Here is a 17,562-nt window from a genome sequence, read left to right as displayed (position 1 = left end):
TTATTAATCGCGCAAATGCCAAAGTTACATATGTATATGTAGGTAAAGCAAAATTATATAATAATGCCAAAAGCAAGCAAGCAGGAGGCAAGCCCAGATACAATGAAAGGGATAGTTGCGGTGACGGCGGATGATAGCGGAACGTGAGTACGCGCGCTGAGCGTCGAGATATCAAGAAGCATGAAACCAGTTCGTGTGGAATGCTAATAAGTGTTTGCATATAAAAATACAATAAAACTTATAGTATCATAAGCGCAACGAAGAAACCACAGCAAGCCAAGAAAATGGTACGCGACCAGCTTCGATGGCTGATTGACTGGATGGTGGCACTTGGTTCAAAGCTAGCTGCTGGTGGCGACAGCGGCCCGTAGCTGGTTTTCATGTCTGGCTAGCGCAGATTACAAGCACACATACGCATACCAGCAATATGTATTTTGAACTTTCCAGAAAACCTGCACCCAGTCGTGTCGCAGCCTGCTTGCCTCGACTACGGGAACGACGGTGACAGCAATGACAGCCCACTTCCTAAGCGACAACCACGCACACAACCTCAGCTTCAGCCTCAGCCGAGTAGCAGCACTATTCCAATCGGCGACCGACAACTAGGTACTTCTTTTTTTTTCTACTAACATATAAGTAATTTAAATTCAAGTCACACACCTACAAATTGTGAAAAAATCTTGCAGACTGGTTTAGTCCGCTGTGTTACCTGCAACATTCAACAACCAATAAATTCATTGTACGCTCGCTCGCTGATTTGCTTGACCGCGATAAGATCCGTTAGGACTGTGTAAAAGTTGTGGAAAAAGTTGCTGATAGTTTTAAAAATGAAACTCCAGCTGATCTTGTTGCTGGCCTGTGTGGCATTGGTGAGTGCGTAGCGTAGAGCATAAATAAATAAATATTAACAAGACAGTAATTGGCACAGCAGCACTAAAAAAGTAAAAGACAATTTTTTTTAACAATGTAACATTTTTGTGCAACTTTTTTCTTACCCCATTTTATCTCTTTTCTTCTGCGTTTGCACAATTTGCATTCATTTTTTATTTACAAAATATCGTTTTGCTTATCTGCCAACAGGCCGCAGCCAAATTTCAGCTACGCACAGCTGAAGATGCGATTATTGCGCATGAGGAGTGCCGTGATGAGTTCCATATACCCGAAGACATTTATCAGAAATATTTAAACTATGAATTCCCCGCTCACAAGCGCACGAATTGCTATGTGAAGTGTTTTGTGGAGAAAATGGGACTCTTCACTGAGGAGAAGGGCTTCGATGAGAAGGCGATTATTGCGCAATTCACTGCGAAGAGTTCCAAAAATTTGGCTAAGGTCTCACATGGTTTGGAGAAGTGTATCGATCACAACGAACACGATTCGGATACCTGCACTTGGGCGAATCGTGTCTTTTCCTGCTGGATCTCCGTGAATCGGCCGATTGTGCGCAGAACTTACATTGCGAATTGAACATTTGAGTTGTATTTGAGACGGGAGGTATAATTTTGATTTTACAAAATTTAAATATTGCAGTGCAACATATTTTTCGCACATACATACATACATATACGTGAAAATAACGATTATTTAAAAATATGAAATAAAATTTCTTAGATATCTGCGATGTGTATTTCATTAAAAGCCAAAAAAAGCAGTAACATAAAATAAATAAAATGGGTTTGATTCAAGGCGCATTGAATAGGTAGCAGCAATAGAATAAAAGCAACACGAGAAGTGCATTTTTTTTTTGCTTTTGACCACTAGAATGCTAAAATTAATAAGCAAATATTGACTGTTTAGAGAGACTTAAATAACATTTTCCAATTTAGAGACCAAATAAATATATTAGATACAAATCAAAACTGCAACCCTACTTCCACTACCTGTTTAATGGGCCTTGGTTTGACTGCAAGGGAGTTACATTTTTTTTGTTTTTTGTTTTTAATAATGAATATTGTGTGAGTATAGTTATGTGTATATTTAGCTTAATCTACTATTCCACGAAACATTGTCTGCTTCTTCCACCTTCTCCCCTTTGCTCTCTTATTCTTTGGCTTCACTTGCTGTTTTGCTAGCAATCACAGCACTCAACGTCGTCGTTTCTAACGGATACGAACCGTCCGTGTTATAGTTCAAGCGTTCCAAACAATTATACTCCTCATACATCCATTCACATTTGTCGCGTGTTTGCATTTGCTCAGCGCTCACTTTGCATACATCTGAGGCTAAGCGATTTTGTCGCATTGGCCCAAATGCTTTTACCCAATTTTCAAAGTTCCACTCGTAGGTGTGGGTATAGAAATTCATCTTTTTAGCTAAACATTGAAAGAGGCAGGGCACAACTTCTTTGGAAGGGAAGGCGGCATACTTTTGTAGCTCTTCCATGGTGACATTCAGCTCGTTGGCACAGCTCAGTATGTTCCTGTAGGTTTCGAGAGTGTACAGTTCAGCCTGCAGATAGATATATATTTATTTAACTTAAATGCTTTTGTAATGTACAACAATTTAAATAATCACTCTGGTTTGAAAGACAGAATATGATTTTTTCGAACATGCGTTTTATATGACAGGAAATTCCGTATGCAAAAAATAAAATCTTAAGTTAACGCGATTTTAGACAGACCTTAAACTTTCATTTGTTATACTAAAATTCAATGTGCTAGAAAACCGCATACCGAGATGTTTTCTTTAGTTTCTGATTAACAGTAATTGCTTGATTCATTCAGAGTTATCCAATTTGGAGCACTGCATTGTGATTAAGCCCCTTGATTCGTTGTTTCGAAAAAGACTCCACCCGTGCTACCCAGTGAGCGAGGGAAATGCCCAAGAAGTCTAAAAATAGTAGTACTCAATCGAAATATCAAATTCTTGCTGACAGCAGAAGAATAACTTATTATAAAAAAACTGAATTAGAAAGATTAAGTCCGCTTAGAATACTACAGCGACTATAAGAGAGTTATGAAGATCGGGTTGCGTTGCCTTAAAAGCTATACAATTCACAGAATTTTGTCATTCATTCTACAGGCGGAATCTGGCTCCAAGTGACTTTTTACTTTTCGCAGTGGCCTTTAACTCCCTCGCGGAAATATAATACTTATATATACATATATGCTTATTAGGCATTCTGGGCTGTAGGGAAGGTGGGGAAGCGCCGGAACCCCCACCTTGGCCAATGCAGAGGTGCAGAAGAAGGCGGTGTGCGCCGGTGCATTGCCGTGATGAACGGTCCAATTTTTGATGAGGTCGGGCCGAACCCGGGTGACGCGGTGTTTCAGCCGAAAGAGCACTTCTTTGTAAAATGCCGCGTTTACGGTGCTTCCTGGAGGTACAAACTGTTTAGCTTTACGCAAAATTTGATCGAGTAACGTTGCTCCAACGATCGCTGCATATTCGCCACTGCAAAATCCTAACACAACTGGGACCGGTTTCTAGTGGAAGGGAAAGGTCCAACGATCATTTTCCCTCACCAGAAATTGTAGGTCCCTCCATTTATGGAGCAACATCAAGACGCACACCACAAATAGGAGGAGGAGTTCGGCCAAACACCCAAAAAGGGTGTACGCGCCAATTACATATATAAATGTATATATATATATATATATTAGGTCAGGTCGATTTGTGGGGAGGCAAAAAAATCGCCCATTGCTCTGTGAAAATTATATTCTAGGGATCAAAATAAGAAACTTTGCCGAATGAACCATACCTCTAAAACGAATTTTGATGTCCCCCAATTTGGGTCGAACGAAAAATCCCACTTTGACCCATTTAGAGTGCTCCAATCGGGTCCAAATGTATGACCGACCCCCACTAACTTTGGACGGCCGATCCACCCATGCCAGTGGCACACCCCCTGGAACTCCCCTGGGGGGTTCCCCATACAATCATTTCAAAATATCACCATTTTTGGCTTTTACATGAGAAAAGAAACTAAAAAGTTCGACCCAAATTGGGGGACATCAGAATTCGTTTTAGAGGTATGGTTCCTTCGGCAAAGTTTCTTATTTTGATCCTAGAATATGATTTTCACAGAGCAATGGACGATTTTTTTGCCTCCCCACAAATCGACCTGACCTAATATATATATATATATATACATTTATATATGTAATTGGCGCGTACACCCTTTTTGGGTGTTTGGCCGAACTCCTCCTCCTATTTGTGGTGTGCGTCTTGATGTTGCTCCATAAATGGAGGGACCTACAATTTCTGGTGAGGGAAAATGATCGTTGGACCTTTCCCTTCCACTAGAAACCGGTCCCAGTTGTGTTAGGATTTTGCAGTGGCGAATATGCAGCGATCGTTGGAGCAACGTTACTCGATCAAATTTTGCGTAAAGCTAAACAGTTTGTACCTCCAGGAAGCACCGTAAACGCGGCATTTTACAAAGAAGTGCTCTTTCGGCTGAAACACCGCGTCACCCGGGTTCGGCCCGACCTCATCAAAAATTGGACCGTTCATCACGGCAATGCACCGGCGCACACCGCCTTCTTCTGCACCTCTGCATTGGCCAAGGTGGGGGTTCCGGCGCTTCCCCACCTTCCCTACAGCCCAGACCTGTCCCCTCCGGACTTCTTCTTGTTCTCGCGCCTGAAAAGAAAGCTGAAGGGGAGACGTTTCGACTCCATCGAGGCGATCCAAAAAATTGTGACAGCCGAATTGAACTCGATTCCGGCGGATGAGTTTAAAAAATGTTTTCTGCCGTGGAAGGACCGCTACCAGCGGTGTATTAACGCTCAGGGGTCCTATTTTGAAGAATATTAGTTGTATAAGCCAAAAGGTTCAATAAAACTGCTTAAAAAATAAGGCTCATTACTTTTCAATCAAACCCTGTATATGATATACTGCAATAGGTATGGAGCCAGGATATACAAAATAATGCTTAGAGCTTCATTTAGTGTAGTTGTACTAGGCCAGCTTTTGCAAAGCATATTCGATTTTTTTACTTTAAAAAGTAGTTTGAAGTAAATTGAGTTACCCAAAGTCAAGCCATATAGAATTTATCCGTTTGATAAAGTGGTATGGAAATTACTTTCAATGTCCCAAAAATAACTCTGAAAACATTTTGATTTTATTTTTAAAAGATAATCAGCTCTTTAACAAACGGCCATCGAATATTTTTGCACAATCCACAACTTTGTTGAAGTAGTTCAAGGTGCATAGGAACATTTTTACATTCATTACTACTAATTTTGTAAAAGTAAATTTACCTATGTCGATTGGAAGGAAGTTCATTATTAAGTACTAAATCATTAAAAGTTATAGCTACGGTACTGAAGTGTGTTTGAGTTTTTTAATTTAAATGACGAACATTCTGGACACTCGATTGAATTTTAGGATTCTAATATCTATCTTTGTATGTATGCAGATCTCTAATATGCAGTGTTGTGTACTTCCTACTTTTGCATATAGTGAACTTCTATGAGCGGCTTTATTCTTCTTTTTTATACCACTTTTCCTAGATAATCGCTATTGAAATAATATACATATACCCCACGTCATATCATACCTGTTTCAAGCAACGAAAGCCCGTATATGCAAACTCGCAGCCATCCTCATTAAATCGATCCAACTCATAGCGACAATAGTTGTACATATCTGCACCCAAATCTTCAGCGATCTGCTGCTTAATCCACTTGCTTTCATCAGCGTCGAACCAGCGCTTCTCAGCGGCAAGACACCGCGTAAAGCAGGGTATCTCCTCTTTCGTCCACTTGGAATAGCGTGCAACTTTTTGCAGCTCACCGACCAAATCTTTGCTGCCCACTTCACGTAAACATTTGCGTAATATCTCTGTATCCGTATCGGCGTTTTGACTCGCAGTCATTGCTGACAGCGCCTTTGTCGTCGAAGCGCTGCTAACCTACAAAACATTTGTTTATTTTATTTCCTTCTCCACAACTATTTTATAATTTGCATATCCTACTTAACTATCGATGTGATTTGTCGTTTGGCTAGTTTTTGATGTTATGTGTTTTTATTTTGACTTACCGTTTGCATACATATCGCGGTGGCAATTAATAAAAACATATAAGACACTTCGCAGAAATTCATTTCGTTTGAATTCGGTTTCATTGAAAAAGTTCTTATGGTTTTTACTTGGTTCTTCTGCGTTGGAGCCGTTCGATGAGACTGACTTGGATTGGAAAAAATCGCGGCTAATCAGCCGCTGTAGCGACTAGTGGACTGTGGTGTTGTTATACAGTTCATATGATTGGTATTTTTTCATCTTACTCGCTGAAGATGAGCTGATAACAGTGTGTTTTTTTGTTTGTTTGTATCGACGTAGTAATGCTTGGATTGCGACTGGGTTATCGCTGGGTGCGTTGAAGTGTCATTGATTGTATGTAAGTCTTGTAACACGGGCGAGTACGAGGGTCGCCTTTTATATTTTGTGCCTTTGCAAAAGTATGTGTGATGAGCTGTAATTCGAGCTAATTCGATGAGCTATTTTTATCGAACAGTTTGGTATTTTTTTGCAAATGTTTTAACTTACGAGCCATATTTGTTCTATGGGATTAATTCGTGCGATGATTTATTCGACGTGAAATATCGAGACAGTAAAACTTTGATCAGCTTACTTCGTCATCTGGAGTTGAAGCAACACACTTAGTCACTGTGAAACGTTGGTACGAGTTCGAACAACGTGCAGATTGAAATGCGTCTGAAAAAAGTGATGATGTACATCAATCAACCCAAGTTCGTCAAGTGACATAACGCGAGAAAGAGGAATGCTTGGAAATTAGGGGCACCAGCATACGCAGAAAAATTTGGTCGTCGAAAAAATTTGTATTTGTTGGATACCGCATGATAGGACCTGTGCTATTGATGTAATGAAATATTGAAGAAATTCAGCCGCGATGATTCAAAGCACGCTTATGGCATCGCCATGGGTGCAAACCAGCCATATATAAAACACCAATCGACAGTAGGAGTGTTCCAAGATGAGCTTAATGCAATAAATGTTGTTCGTGGAAGAAGCACCTCAATGTAAATAGTCGCCTATTTTTTCGGAAAATCTGGCTATGCCGCAACTGTACTGGAGAAATATAGAGAATTACTCATTGTAGAATTTAATTATTGAAGAATGTCAATGTCAAACCAACCGCTGTAGACGAATCGTTTTTCGCTAAACAATGCGATCTCAGTAACCGATCACATATTTTTTGAGCTCTCTAAAGATCGAAGTAATGGGCCATCTACCTTACAGCTCTGATTTGACACCTAATGATTTCTTTTTGTTCCCGCAGTTAAAAAATAAAATGCGAATTGAACGTTTTTCTACGCTTGAAGAAGCTGTTGAAACTTTTTAACAACTCGTTTTGGAGGTATTCACTTTTGAGTAGCAAAAGGGCTTCGAAAATTGGTTCAAGCGAATGCAAGGAGAATATTACGAAAACCAAATTTTATGATTCATTCATTATTATTTTAATTTGCTTCCACTATTGGGCGCAATAACCCTCGTAAAACGGAAAACATGTTGACTGTGTGAAAAAAATAAAATAAAAAATCGACATTCTTGTGTCATCGCACCAGAGTGGAATTATACGTGAATACAGTTCCGAAGAAGTTTACAACTTTATTGACTTAGAAATTACTTTGGTTACAAAGCTTAAGTATAATCTTCGTACGTACTAATTATACCACTAACTAAATAAGAGGAGCGCGGTAGCCGAATGGGTTGGTGCGTGATTACCATTCGGAACTCACTGAGAGATCGTTGGTTCGAATCTCGGTGAAAGCAAAATTAATAAAAACATTTTTCTAATAGCGGTCGCCCCTCGGCAGGCAATGGCAAACCTCCGAGTGTATTTCTGCCATGAAAAAGCTCCTCATAAAAATATCTGCCGTTCGGAGTCGGCTTGAAACTGTAGGTCCCTCCATTTGTGGAACAACATCAAGACGCACACCACAAATAGGAGGAGGAGTTCGGCCAAACACCTAACAGAAGTGTACGCGCCAATTATTTATTTTTATTTTTTTAAATAAGAAAAGCTCTTCTATAAATATAGCGGTGACTTATCCTCTCTTATTCAAGAAGCAGAGGAAAGACAAAGATGATCTTACTGGGACCATCTACCGGATTCATCGTAATCAAATTAACGATAGGTAGATTACACCTAAACTGATTTAAAGATTATATGGAATTAAATAAGAGTAAACGGTGGCCGCCGTAGCCGAATGGGTTGGTGCGTGACTATCATTCGGAATTCACAGAGAGAACGTGGGTTCGAATCTCGGTAAAACACCAAAACAAAAAAAATTAAGAAAAACATTATTCTAATAGCGGTCGCCCCTCGTTAGGCAATGACAAACCTCCTAGTGTATTGTATTTCTGCCATGAAAAAGCTCTACATAAAAATATCTAGCGTTCGGAGTCGGCTTATAACTGTAGGTCCCTCCATTTGTGGAATAACATCAAGACGCGCACCACAAATAGGAGGAGGAGCTCGGCCAAGCACCCAAAAAGGGTGTACGCGCCAATTATATAAATAGGTATATATATAATTTTAGAATCATCACAGGAATTCAAGCAGGGCATTGTGCATTGAATTTGTATCTTACTAACCCGGGAATTTGTATCTTACTCCATTGGACCTTGCAGGTTCTGTTGAACCTGTGGGTAAAAATATTTTATCAGAGGACGAAATTAAATAAAACTTATTGAAGAAGTTGGGCTCAGAGAAATACCCTGAATACATGAAGGGGAACAATAGATCTAGTAATAATAATAGCGGAAACTGAAACATGGACACTCAAAAACCATAATTTTTTTAACGAATTTCTGCACACCTGAATTTATATCGATAATAATTTTAAGCTCTCTAGTTGTTTTAATAAAAAATTCCAAAAATTTATTTATCAAACGAGATTTTAAGGGGTTATATACAGTTAGAATTTTCAAAAAATCTATTTTGTTTTTATTTTATTTTCTTATTGTACATATATTTGAGAATGCACACAGACAATTTAATATCGTTCCGGTTAATATTTTCGAAGTTACACGCAAATTTGAGAAGGCATTACATAGAATTGTTACCCTATGTAAAGTGCTTTTCAAACTTTAAGCGCGTTTTTCTCAAAACCGTGCTTTCGAAGTCGGTGGACACTGCTGAACCGATGCTCTTGAAATTTAACACAACCTTCTCAGATATATTTTCCAGGTACTAGTCGAGGGAATAAGAATTTTGATGATTTTTTCTATTTTTTTAGGCAACTTTTCACGAAAATTTTTGTAGAAAACTTTTTTCCTATAGCCGCCATTTTATCAAAACTTATAATTTTGACTATTCCTTCGATTAATACCTAGCTTTATCTATCCGAAAAAATAATCTTATTGGTTTTTTGAATCCAAACCGGAGATATTTTGTCCACCGCCGAACGCTTTTTTTTTGGAGGACGCTTTTGGAGGATCATATTTTCCCTAACTTTACGTGCTATAATTAACTTTAAAGTAGAAGTTATTTGAATAATTAAAAATTGTATTTGTTTAATAAAATCGTTCTTTGTAAAAAAATCTCAAAACAATTTTATTTTTCAGCCTTACAAGTGTATATAACCTTTTAAAGTTTTTAGTAACCTTAACTCAGGGTATTCTTGAAGTCATATTTTTCCTGCTTAGAAGTTGAAATTAGTATGAGAAAACTAGTATTTTATTAAATCTGGCTTAATACTTTACTTAATCTGGCTTTAAGACTAATTTAACACATTCGCTCATTTTTCTCGAAAAAAATCGTTCACTAAAAAAGTGACATAAAAGGTATGTTAACTAAAACAAAAAAATGTTAAGCTAAAAGGTTTTGACGTTTTGGTTGAAAGAAAATTGGTGCTTGTGCAATCATGGTTGAGTTGGAACTCAACATCTCATAAATTCACCTCAAAATCGGCTTAAAGATGTAGTTAAACAAATGGAGGCTACACTATAAAAGCTGAAGTCACGAAATATGCGGAATCACCAAGGACGTCGCAATGGACTGGAGCGGAAATAACTCAGCTCAGTTTTCGACTGTTTTGAGAGAGACTTTATCGCCGTCTGGCTATCAGTGAAAATGTAGATATCATTTTCAAGTATTGCATCACACCGTGCCAGTATTACGGTCTTAATTATTATTATCAGCTCAGCTTAAACAACTGCAATAGGCAGGGAGCCCAGAATCTCGAGCCAATGACCCTCGAGCTTTGAACCGTCTATATATATAAGAACATGGGTGAATTTGTCCTGTTTTTCACAGTATCATTCCCAGTCTTCTCTTGAGGCTAGGAGGACCGGCAACTTTGTGGTGGTAATTAGAGATGAGAGTGGGTAGCCTACCAGTCCAGTCTACTAAAAAAAATATGTATGAAAAGGTTTTCGGCAACTCCTTCTTGCCCCTCGCGACTTATCAATGTAGGTACAATTTCGCTTAGTCCAAGCAAGGCATTCTACCCTCACTTTACATTAACGGAAGAGTGGGCGACATGTGAATTGGAGGCGCTCGAGGAATCTTCTAAGGTTAACCAATCCTCATATTTTTAATTTTGTGAGTGCGCTTACAGGACAATGCCCGCCAGGTATGCATGCTGTGAGACTCTACATTACTTCGAGTGCTTTTTGCGTCAGCTGTATGGAGAATCAGGTGGAATCATCGCAGCACCTTCTTATTTTGATTCCATATTTAAGTATCTTGACTCTCATTTCTTTACTACGCCTGCTGATATTAAACACCTGATGAACTTCATCAGCATCATGTTGCGGTTAATATTACTGTGACTTAACTAGTCATTGTTGGGTCGTCAAACACAAGCCATGTTAAATTTAAATTAAATTTGTGAAATTTTTCGGAAACTCATTGTCTACCAAATGATAGAAGTGTATTTGCGTTACGAAAGTTTGGGAAAAGTGCAAGTGAGATTTACGAATTGCTGAAAAAACTTACTATTTCGAGAATGTTTGTTTATCGCATGATCAATCGATTTTCCCGAACCTCTTTGATGTGAAAAAGTGAAGTGACAGACAAAAAAAGAAGTGGTCGGCCTCGTGTGGCTCGAACCAGTGCAGCTATAAAAGCCGTTCAAGAAAGAATTCGTAAAAATGCTCTTAAAAAGCAGCAAATCATGTACAGGGAAATGAATGTATCGACCAGATCCATGTTAAGACTATTTAGAAATAATCTCCACATGAAAGCCTTCCGCCACTCAATTCGTCATCTCTTGCCAACGCTCTTGAAGAAAATTCGACTCGACAGATGCAAACAGCTTCTTTGCTGGCACATGGTCAACAGCCATGAAAATATTTTTTCCACAGATGAGAAAATGTTCACTGTTGAGAAAGTTTTTAACAAGCAAAACGACAAAATCTAAGCTAAAACATCTAGAGATGCAAAAAATTTCGTTTTGAGGGTTCGGCATGGCCACCATCCAGCCTCCGTAATGGTTTGGTAAAGAGAGTCTTGTAAAGGAGTAACATTTTTTCCCACTTCTGAGATAAAGGGGTTAATACCGGGACAAAAGTGTGAGAAGGATGACCCAGATGGCGTGATGAAGTAGTTGAGTGCTACTCTCTTCAATGGAGGGCGTTGGATCTTCCAGCAAAATTCCACTCCAGCCCACATGGTAAAAACCACCCAGCAGTGGCTAAAAAACAATATTCCTAAGTCCAGATCTGAATCCATTGGACTACAGTTTGTGGTCAGAATTGGAAAACATGGCCTGTCGAATACCTCACAGAAATTCGGAGGAAATCGTGCGTACTGCAATAGCTGAATGTCCTAATCGTTTAAGGCTTGTGTAAAAGCAAATGGTGACTATTTCGAATGAAAATTTATTTATTTTTTTCTAATATTTACATGATTAAATAAAACTAACTTCGTTAAAAAAAGTATTTTAATTTCGTAATAGAACTTATGGCAGGACTAACTACAGAACAGAAATATTGCTGCAATGAATTTTATTTATTATAACATTGTAGACAATTTCATGGCATTTATTTTTTTTTGGGTATGGTATCCGGCATATGTATGTTTGCTGAGACTACGAGTTACATGATTCATTCGATCAGTCTAATTTTTCTAATAAATCTGAAGTATAAATTGAAACTAACCCATTCAGCAAAAGTGCAAAGTCGAAGGGCCAAGTCCAACAAGTTGAGAACGACGACGAGTCGACATTTTGGCGTCTGCTTCAACATTTCGCTCTATGAACTACGCCAACAAATCTATTTTTTTTTTCCAAACTAAATTTAAATAAAACAAAAATAAAAACATATTTTGGAAGCGTTATTCTGGCGTTAGACGATTAATGCTAACTTGCCAAACCTTGCTGAACAGAAATGTCAACTGAGTTTGCCATTTTCAGCTGTTAAACTATAGTTATCGATATCGATAGTTCTCATGAGGCTAAAAAAGAAAGTTCGTGTAGCGTAGTACACATAACAAAAGTGAAACGTTCAAGGCAAATAAAGAAAGAGGGAGACCCGAGAGAGAATGAGAGTGAGAGAGAGAGAGAAAGAATATATATATAAATAAATTCACAATATTTGCAGAGAATACAAATAGACAAAATTTACAAAAAATGGAATTCGCACAAGCACCAGCCAGGAAACGGAAAAAGCGCCAAAAAGTAGGCACCAAAAAACCCCAAAAAATTTGGACAAAAAAACGGCCTACAAGTTTGCACCAACAAACAAGCGCCAAAAAGTAGGCAGTGTTATTTCTCACTAGAAACTAGCAACCACAAGCAAAAACTCAGGAAAAATAGTCTAAAGTGTACCTGAGATATATATCGCTCCTTTTCCTCCACGTTATATCTTTTTTCTCTCTCGCGGAACGAAAATGCCCAAAACGTTGCCTGGCCTTGAAATTTTACTCTCCATTCTCGCTCGTCCATCGACGCCTAAGAAGTTTCACTTCAAACACGCTATTCATTTTCCTATAAAAGCGATATCAATCCTATTTTCAAACAGGGTCCTAATAAAAAAAAAAATTGGAAACTTTTCAACAAAATTTCAAATTTTTACTTTTGTTTTTTTACAAATATATATATATATATATGTATATGTATATAGATAAAAGGGTAAGATTAAACTATTCGTGATATATTGCATCTTTGATTTGTGATACAGGGTCCGGAAAGTAAATGTGATCGAGCAGTGTTACTTTTTTACATTTGCACCATTTCGCGTTCGATAAAAAAATGTTGACACTCTGTTGCTCATCACTAGCAAAATAAATGCAATGCAGAAAGTTTCATAACGCAACTGAGGGAAGGATTAATAGTAAGGTAAAATGAGTGATAAAATCTATTTTAATATTCAAAATAGTTTCATTATTTTTACTGAAAAATTCAGCTCGTTTAGAAGCAAATTGTTGGTTAGGTATCGAAATAGTTTTACTCCAAGGATACTTCTTGGTACGCAGCTAAGTTTTCGGGTTCGACGCGACTCATACGGTTGATTGCAGATGGCTGGATATGTATTAGAGTTTTATTTATAGGTTGGATATTTGTCAACATTAATCTATCGTACCATTAACACAATACTAATATCCACCAACGGAAAGTAGGTACGAATATTGGTTAAAACGACGAGTCTTGGAACGGACTCATGAAAGGAGAAAAGACAAACACCATCCTTTTGTCGGTTTTGAAACTGCATTTGACAGCACGAAAAGGTGTTGCCCATATGCCCCGATGTTGGCGTATGCCGATGATATTGATATCATCGGCCTTAACAACTATGCTGTTAGTTCTGCCTTTTCCAAACTCTATAAAAAAACAAGGCGAATGGGTCTGGTGGTGAACGAGGACAAAACGAAGTACCTCCTGTCATCAAACAAACAGTCAACGCACTCGCGTATCAGCACTCATGCCACTGTTGACAGTTATGATTTCGAGGTTTATCTAGAAATCAGTATTAACACCGATACCGATGTCAGCATTGAAATTCAATGTAGAATCTCTCTTGCCAACAAATCCTAATTTGAACTCAGCAGGCGATTGAGTAGTAGACATACCGTAGCGATTAAAGATGCAGCGGCTTCGTTCGCTGGGTCATGTCGTCTGAATAGATACAAACGCTCCGGCTCAGAAAGTATTCGGTCCAGTACCAACTGGTGGTAGCAGAGGAAAAGGAAGGCCTCCTCTGCGTTGGAAAGATCAGGTAGAGAAAGACTTGGTTTCACTTAGGTACACCCTAATTGGCGCGTATACCCTTTTTGGGTGTTTAGCCGAGCTCCTACTCCTATTTGTGGTGTGCGTCTTGATGTTGCTCCAAATATGGAGGGACCTACAGTTTGAAGCCGACTACGAATGACAGATATTTTTTATGAGGAACTTTTTCATGGCTGAAATACACTCGAAGGTTAGTAGTCACGCACCAACCCATTCGGCTACGGCGGCCGCCGCGCTTTGTTAAACTCGGACAAAATCGCTTAAGCGGCTTTCGCACAAATTAAGAAGAAGAAAATTGACCAGCAGATATAAGAATAAGCGGCAGGCTAATTACCTACCCTGTATAAATCAAATAGATTAACGAAACCAACGCAAGGCTGAGTCTTGTGGAGGCCCTATGCTCCCGAGAGGAGTGAACCAGAAAAAAAAATAAGAATAGTAATACGGAAATCCACAAGAAGCACGAGATAGAGGACGCCCAAGGTGCTCACGGCAAGGTAGCAACATAAATGACCTTAACCTGGCATAGGCTGAAAATCGAAATCAATGGAAATCATTTGTTCTGGCACTAGACACCTAGTGATCGGCGCAATAGCCATTAATCATCATCATCATCAATAAGGGAAGTTGCAGGTGCTGTTTGCCGAAATTTACAAGAGTACTGAGCTATACTGTGGTCCCTCAAAGCTTCAGCGGAAATTAAAGACACATAAAGTTTATGGATCTAAAGGTATAGGTGCTACTAAAATATTTTAAAAGGAAATTAATGGTTATTATAGCTTTAAATACAAATTAAACTTTTTAAACAACTAAACATTCGCTCTATCTTATCATTGGTGTGCTCTTCTGCTCGCTCTCGGGCACTGCGGTATCAACATTGACTACGCCATCATCGAACTTTTTGCCTTGAAAATTTTAATGGATTGGAACTCTACTGATAGGCAAGCAGTCGTTTAATAAAAATATATATACATACATACATGTAAACATGTGCTCTTATTTTTCCGTTTCAATACTTGAAATCAACGACGCACATGTATTTCGATGAACAGAACAACAATTACACAGTTTTGAGGCCATTCAAATATATTGACTCTATTGAATCGCTTTCATTCACAGATTTATTCACTACTCAACTTTTTTAATTCTTTCCCTCATACATGAACTTGTTTCGTTGATTCATAGATTTATTCACTACTTAACTTGATTTGAATCGTTAAACTATACTTGTATAGTTTTGTTCGTAAAGTGATTAGAATGAATTGTAACAATTGAAATTAACTTTTCGTGCACTTTGGTTAGGCTTCGAGCAAATGCTTATGGCTTGAATGTTTCAAATTTCATGTTGCCAGTTAAACGTGAGCGAGCCCAAAACACGTGAAGTCTTGATACATCCACACACAGGAATTGCGGTTACGTCTACGCTGGAGACAATGCTGTATATCCGCTCCCGCTGCAGGCACACCCAATTTAGTTCTTAGCGCCGGTATATCCCATCTGCGTGTTTTCGCGTCATACACTTGCAGGCGATCAACGAAGCATTTGGTGAAACAAGGTATAGGTTCACGTACTGGATTTTTCGTATAATCCTTGATGCGTTCCCATTCGTACTGATCAAAGCGGTGCAGACAATCCTTCATGGCTGTTTTCGCCTCGCTGCTAATGTTCTGGATGCTTTCGATTAGAACAAATGGATCATCCTCGAGCTACGTGAAAGACAAGGGGAAATGCAAAAATAGAGATAGAGAGAGGTAGGGGGAGAAAGATATAGAGAGAGATAGAAATATATGGATAGGTGAAGTTTGCCATTTTACAGATTAAGAACTCACGCTGACAATGCAATGAAATCCATGATAAGCCTGCTCGCAATTATCCGCCAATGGCACCATCCGGTGTTGGCAAGCATTGTAGAGCGGTTGACCAAATTGGCTGATCACCTGTTCTGATTTGAAACCCACAGACTCATCGAACATGTCAAACATGTGTTTGATGTAGCATTTTGTAAAGCAGGGTATCTCTTCGGACTTCTCAGACCACTCCTTGTAACGCACCAAACGTTTTGCATTCTCCTCATTTAAACCACCATAACTCTTTAGACATTCGGCAATAATGCGACTTTCTTCCGCTTTTGGTTCAACAACTGCCGTAGCGGGCGACTGATAAAAATCAAATTAACCAAAAGCCAAATGTTTAAAAAGGAATGAAAATAACCGCATAGATAATTGTGATCTTACTAAGGCTGCTACCGCCAAGAGAATAATTAAAGTAAAATCCATAGTTGTGAGTGTATTGAACGATAGTCGAGCCGAGTTAAGTCGAGTTTGTATTACATCAGACCAATGTGGGTCTTTTGTACGATTAGATTGCGCGCAAGTTGTGGACTGTCCGATGGGATTGAGTTGGCAATTTGCTGTGGCGAATTTCTTTTAGCATGATTTAGCCATTATCAGCATACTCTATGGAGAGCATAAAGAACAACTCAAAACTTGCTGATAACCTAAATTTTTAGGGTACCATCGAATGAGCTGAATACCAGCCGCAATGGGGTCGTAAAGAGGTGCAGGTATTGCTGATATGGGCAGAGTCTATTTTTATTGCTTATTTGTTTGTTAAAGCTCACATGTTTGTTAAACCTTTGAAGCGGCGAAAATTTCTGGTTAATCTTAAAAAAAATGATTGCTCGGATGTATGTATATGTATTTTCATTAAGCGTTAATGGAGTTGTAGAAAAAGGCAATATTGTCTTTCGTATTTCACACAATTTATAATCCACAAATACAAATAAGTTACGTTTTTATTGCGCTTGCATAATAATCGGCGCTTACACCCTTTATGGGTATTTGGCCGAGCTGCTCCTCCAATTTGTGGTGTGAGTCTTGTTATTTTTTCCCAGATGAAGTGACGACTCCAAACGGTTGATGGGTTTTGATTAAGAGCTTTTCCATGACAGAAATACAGTATGAAGTTTGCTATCGTCTACCGAGGTGCAACCGCCTTTAGAAAAAGCTTTTGAGCAGATTGAAAAAGGAGGTTGCTTTTAATTTACTTCGAAGCAAGAAAGAATACGCCCGTCTCGTATGAAAAATACCAAAAATAAGGTTGGGCAGAATGTTTTTGTTGATTACAACGACACTAAAATTTTTATGGAGGAGAGATCGAAAATACCTTTATGACGTACCTTTCCTTTGATGTAAAAAGGATCCAATCCATCTCCATTTTTGGCGTTTTATGAGCATTTCGACTGGCTTCATTCGCTCTTTTTTCAGTAGACTTGAGTTCGAAATCGTTTTCATAACAGTCGGATAAATGGTTATGGAATGTAAAAGCTACAAGTACACGTATACGTATACACGTAAGATTGGCATTTAAATATGCGTGAAAGTTTTTTATTTTTTTAGTTTCACGGTGAATCCCTCTTCACAG

The 17,562-nt window shown here is 38.6% G+C and overlaps 3 protein-coding genes across 3 annotated transcripts; 1 reads left to right on the top strand and 2 right to left on the bottom strand.

The window, feature by feature from the left end:
* Positions 1-312: 312 nt before the first annotated feature.
* On the top strand, positions 313-1,616 carry LOC129252948 (general odorant-binding protein 99a). The gene is made up of 3 exons (XM_054891142.1): positions 313-606; positions 687-869; positions 1,081-1,616. The coding sequence occupies exons 2-3, from the start codon at positions 828-830 to the stop codon at positions 1,465-1,467; spliced, it is 429 nt and encodes a 142-aa protein (XP_054747117.1). The 5' UTR covers positions 313-606; positions 687-827; the 3' UTR covers positions 1,468-1,616.
* On the bottom strand, positions 1,599-6,182 carry LOC129252949 (uncharacterized). The gene is made up of 3 exons (XM_054891143.1): positions 5,986-6,182; positions 5,504-5,857; positions 1,599-2,448 (listed from the first exon to the last, which is right to left on the bottom strand). Exons 1-3 carry the CDS (start codon positions 6,067-6,069, stop codon positions 2,041-2,043), a joined length of 846 nt encoding a protein of 281 aa, XP_054747118.1. The 5' UTR covers positions 6,070-6,182; the 3' UTR covers positions 1,599-2,040.
* A 9,051-nt stretch (positions 6,183-15,233) lies between these two features.
* On the bottom strand, positions 15,234-16,470 carry LOC129252947 (uncharacterized). The gene is made up of 3 exons (XM_054891141.1): positions 16,374-16,470; positions 15,969-16,295; positions 15,234-15,845 (listed from the first exon to the last, which is right to left on the bottom strand). The coding sequence occupies exons 1-3, from the start codon at positions 16,413-16,415 to the stop codon at positions 15,492-15,494; spliced, it is 723 nt and encodes a 240-aa protein (XP_054747116.1). The 5' UTR covers positions 16,416-16,470; the 3' UTR covers positions 15,234-15,491.
* Positions 16,471-17,562: the final 1,092 nt, after the last annotated feature.

The sequence above is a fragment of the Anastrepha obliqua genome, chromosome 1 (assembly GCF_027943255.1).
Source record: "Anastrepha obliqua isolate idAnaObli1 chromosome 1, idAnaObli1_1.0, whole genome shotgun sequence".
Taxonomy (NCBI): domain Eukaryota; kingdom Metazoa; phylum Arthropoda; class Insecta; order Diptera; family Tephritidae; genus Anastrepha; species Anastrepha obliqua.
Note: the sequence above shows the minus strand (reverse complement) of the source record. Positions and strands in the feature narration are given on the sequence as shown.

Coding starts and splice junctions, on each gene's coding strand:
- LOC129252947 (XM_054891141.1), bottom strand. CDS start 16,415: ATGGATTTTACTTTAATTATTCTCTTGGCGGTAGCAGCCTTA. Junction 16,296..16,373: donor TCTTGGCGGTAGCAGCCTTA/GTAAGATCACAA, acceptor GATTTTTATCAG/TCGCCCGCTACGGCAGTTGT. Junction 15,846..15,968: donor GATTTCATTGCATTGTCAGC/GTGAGTTCTTAA, acceptor TCTTTCACGTAG/CTCGAGGATGATCCATTTGT.
- LOC129252949 (XM_054891143.1), bottom strand. CDS start 6,069: ATGAAACCGAATTCAAACGAAATGAATTTCTGCGAAGTGTCTTATATG. Junction 5,858..5,985: donor CCGCGATATGTATGCAAACG/GTAAGTCAAAAT, acceptor AATGTTTTGTAG/GTTAGCAGCGCTTCGACGAC. Junction 2,449..5,503: donor GCTTTCGTTGCTTGAAACAG/GTATGATATGAC, acceptor ATCTATCTGCAG/GCTGAACTGTACACTCTCGA.
- LOC129252948 (XM_054891142.1), top strand. CDS start 828: ATGAAACTCCAGCTGATCTTGTTGCTGGCCTGTGTGGCATTG. Junction 870..1,080: donor TGCTGGCCTGTGTGGCATTG/GTGAGTGCGTAG, acceptor ATCTGCCAACAG/GCCGCAGCCAAATTTCAGCT.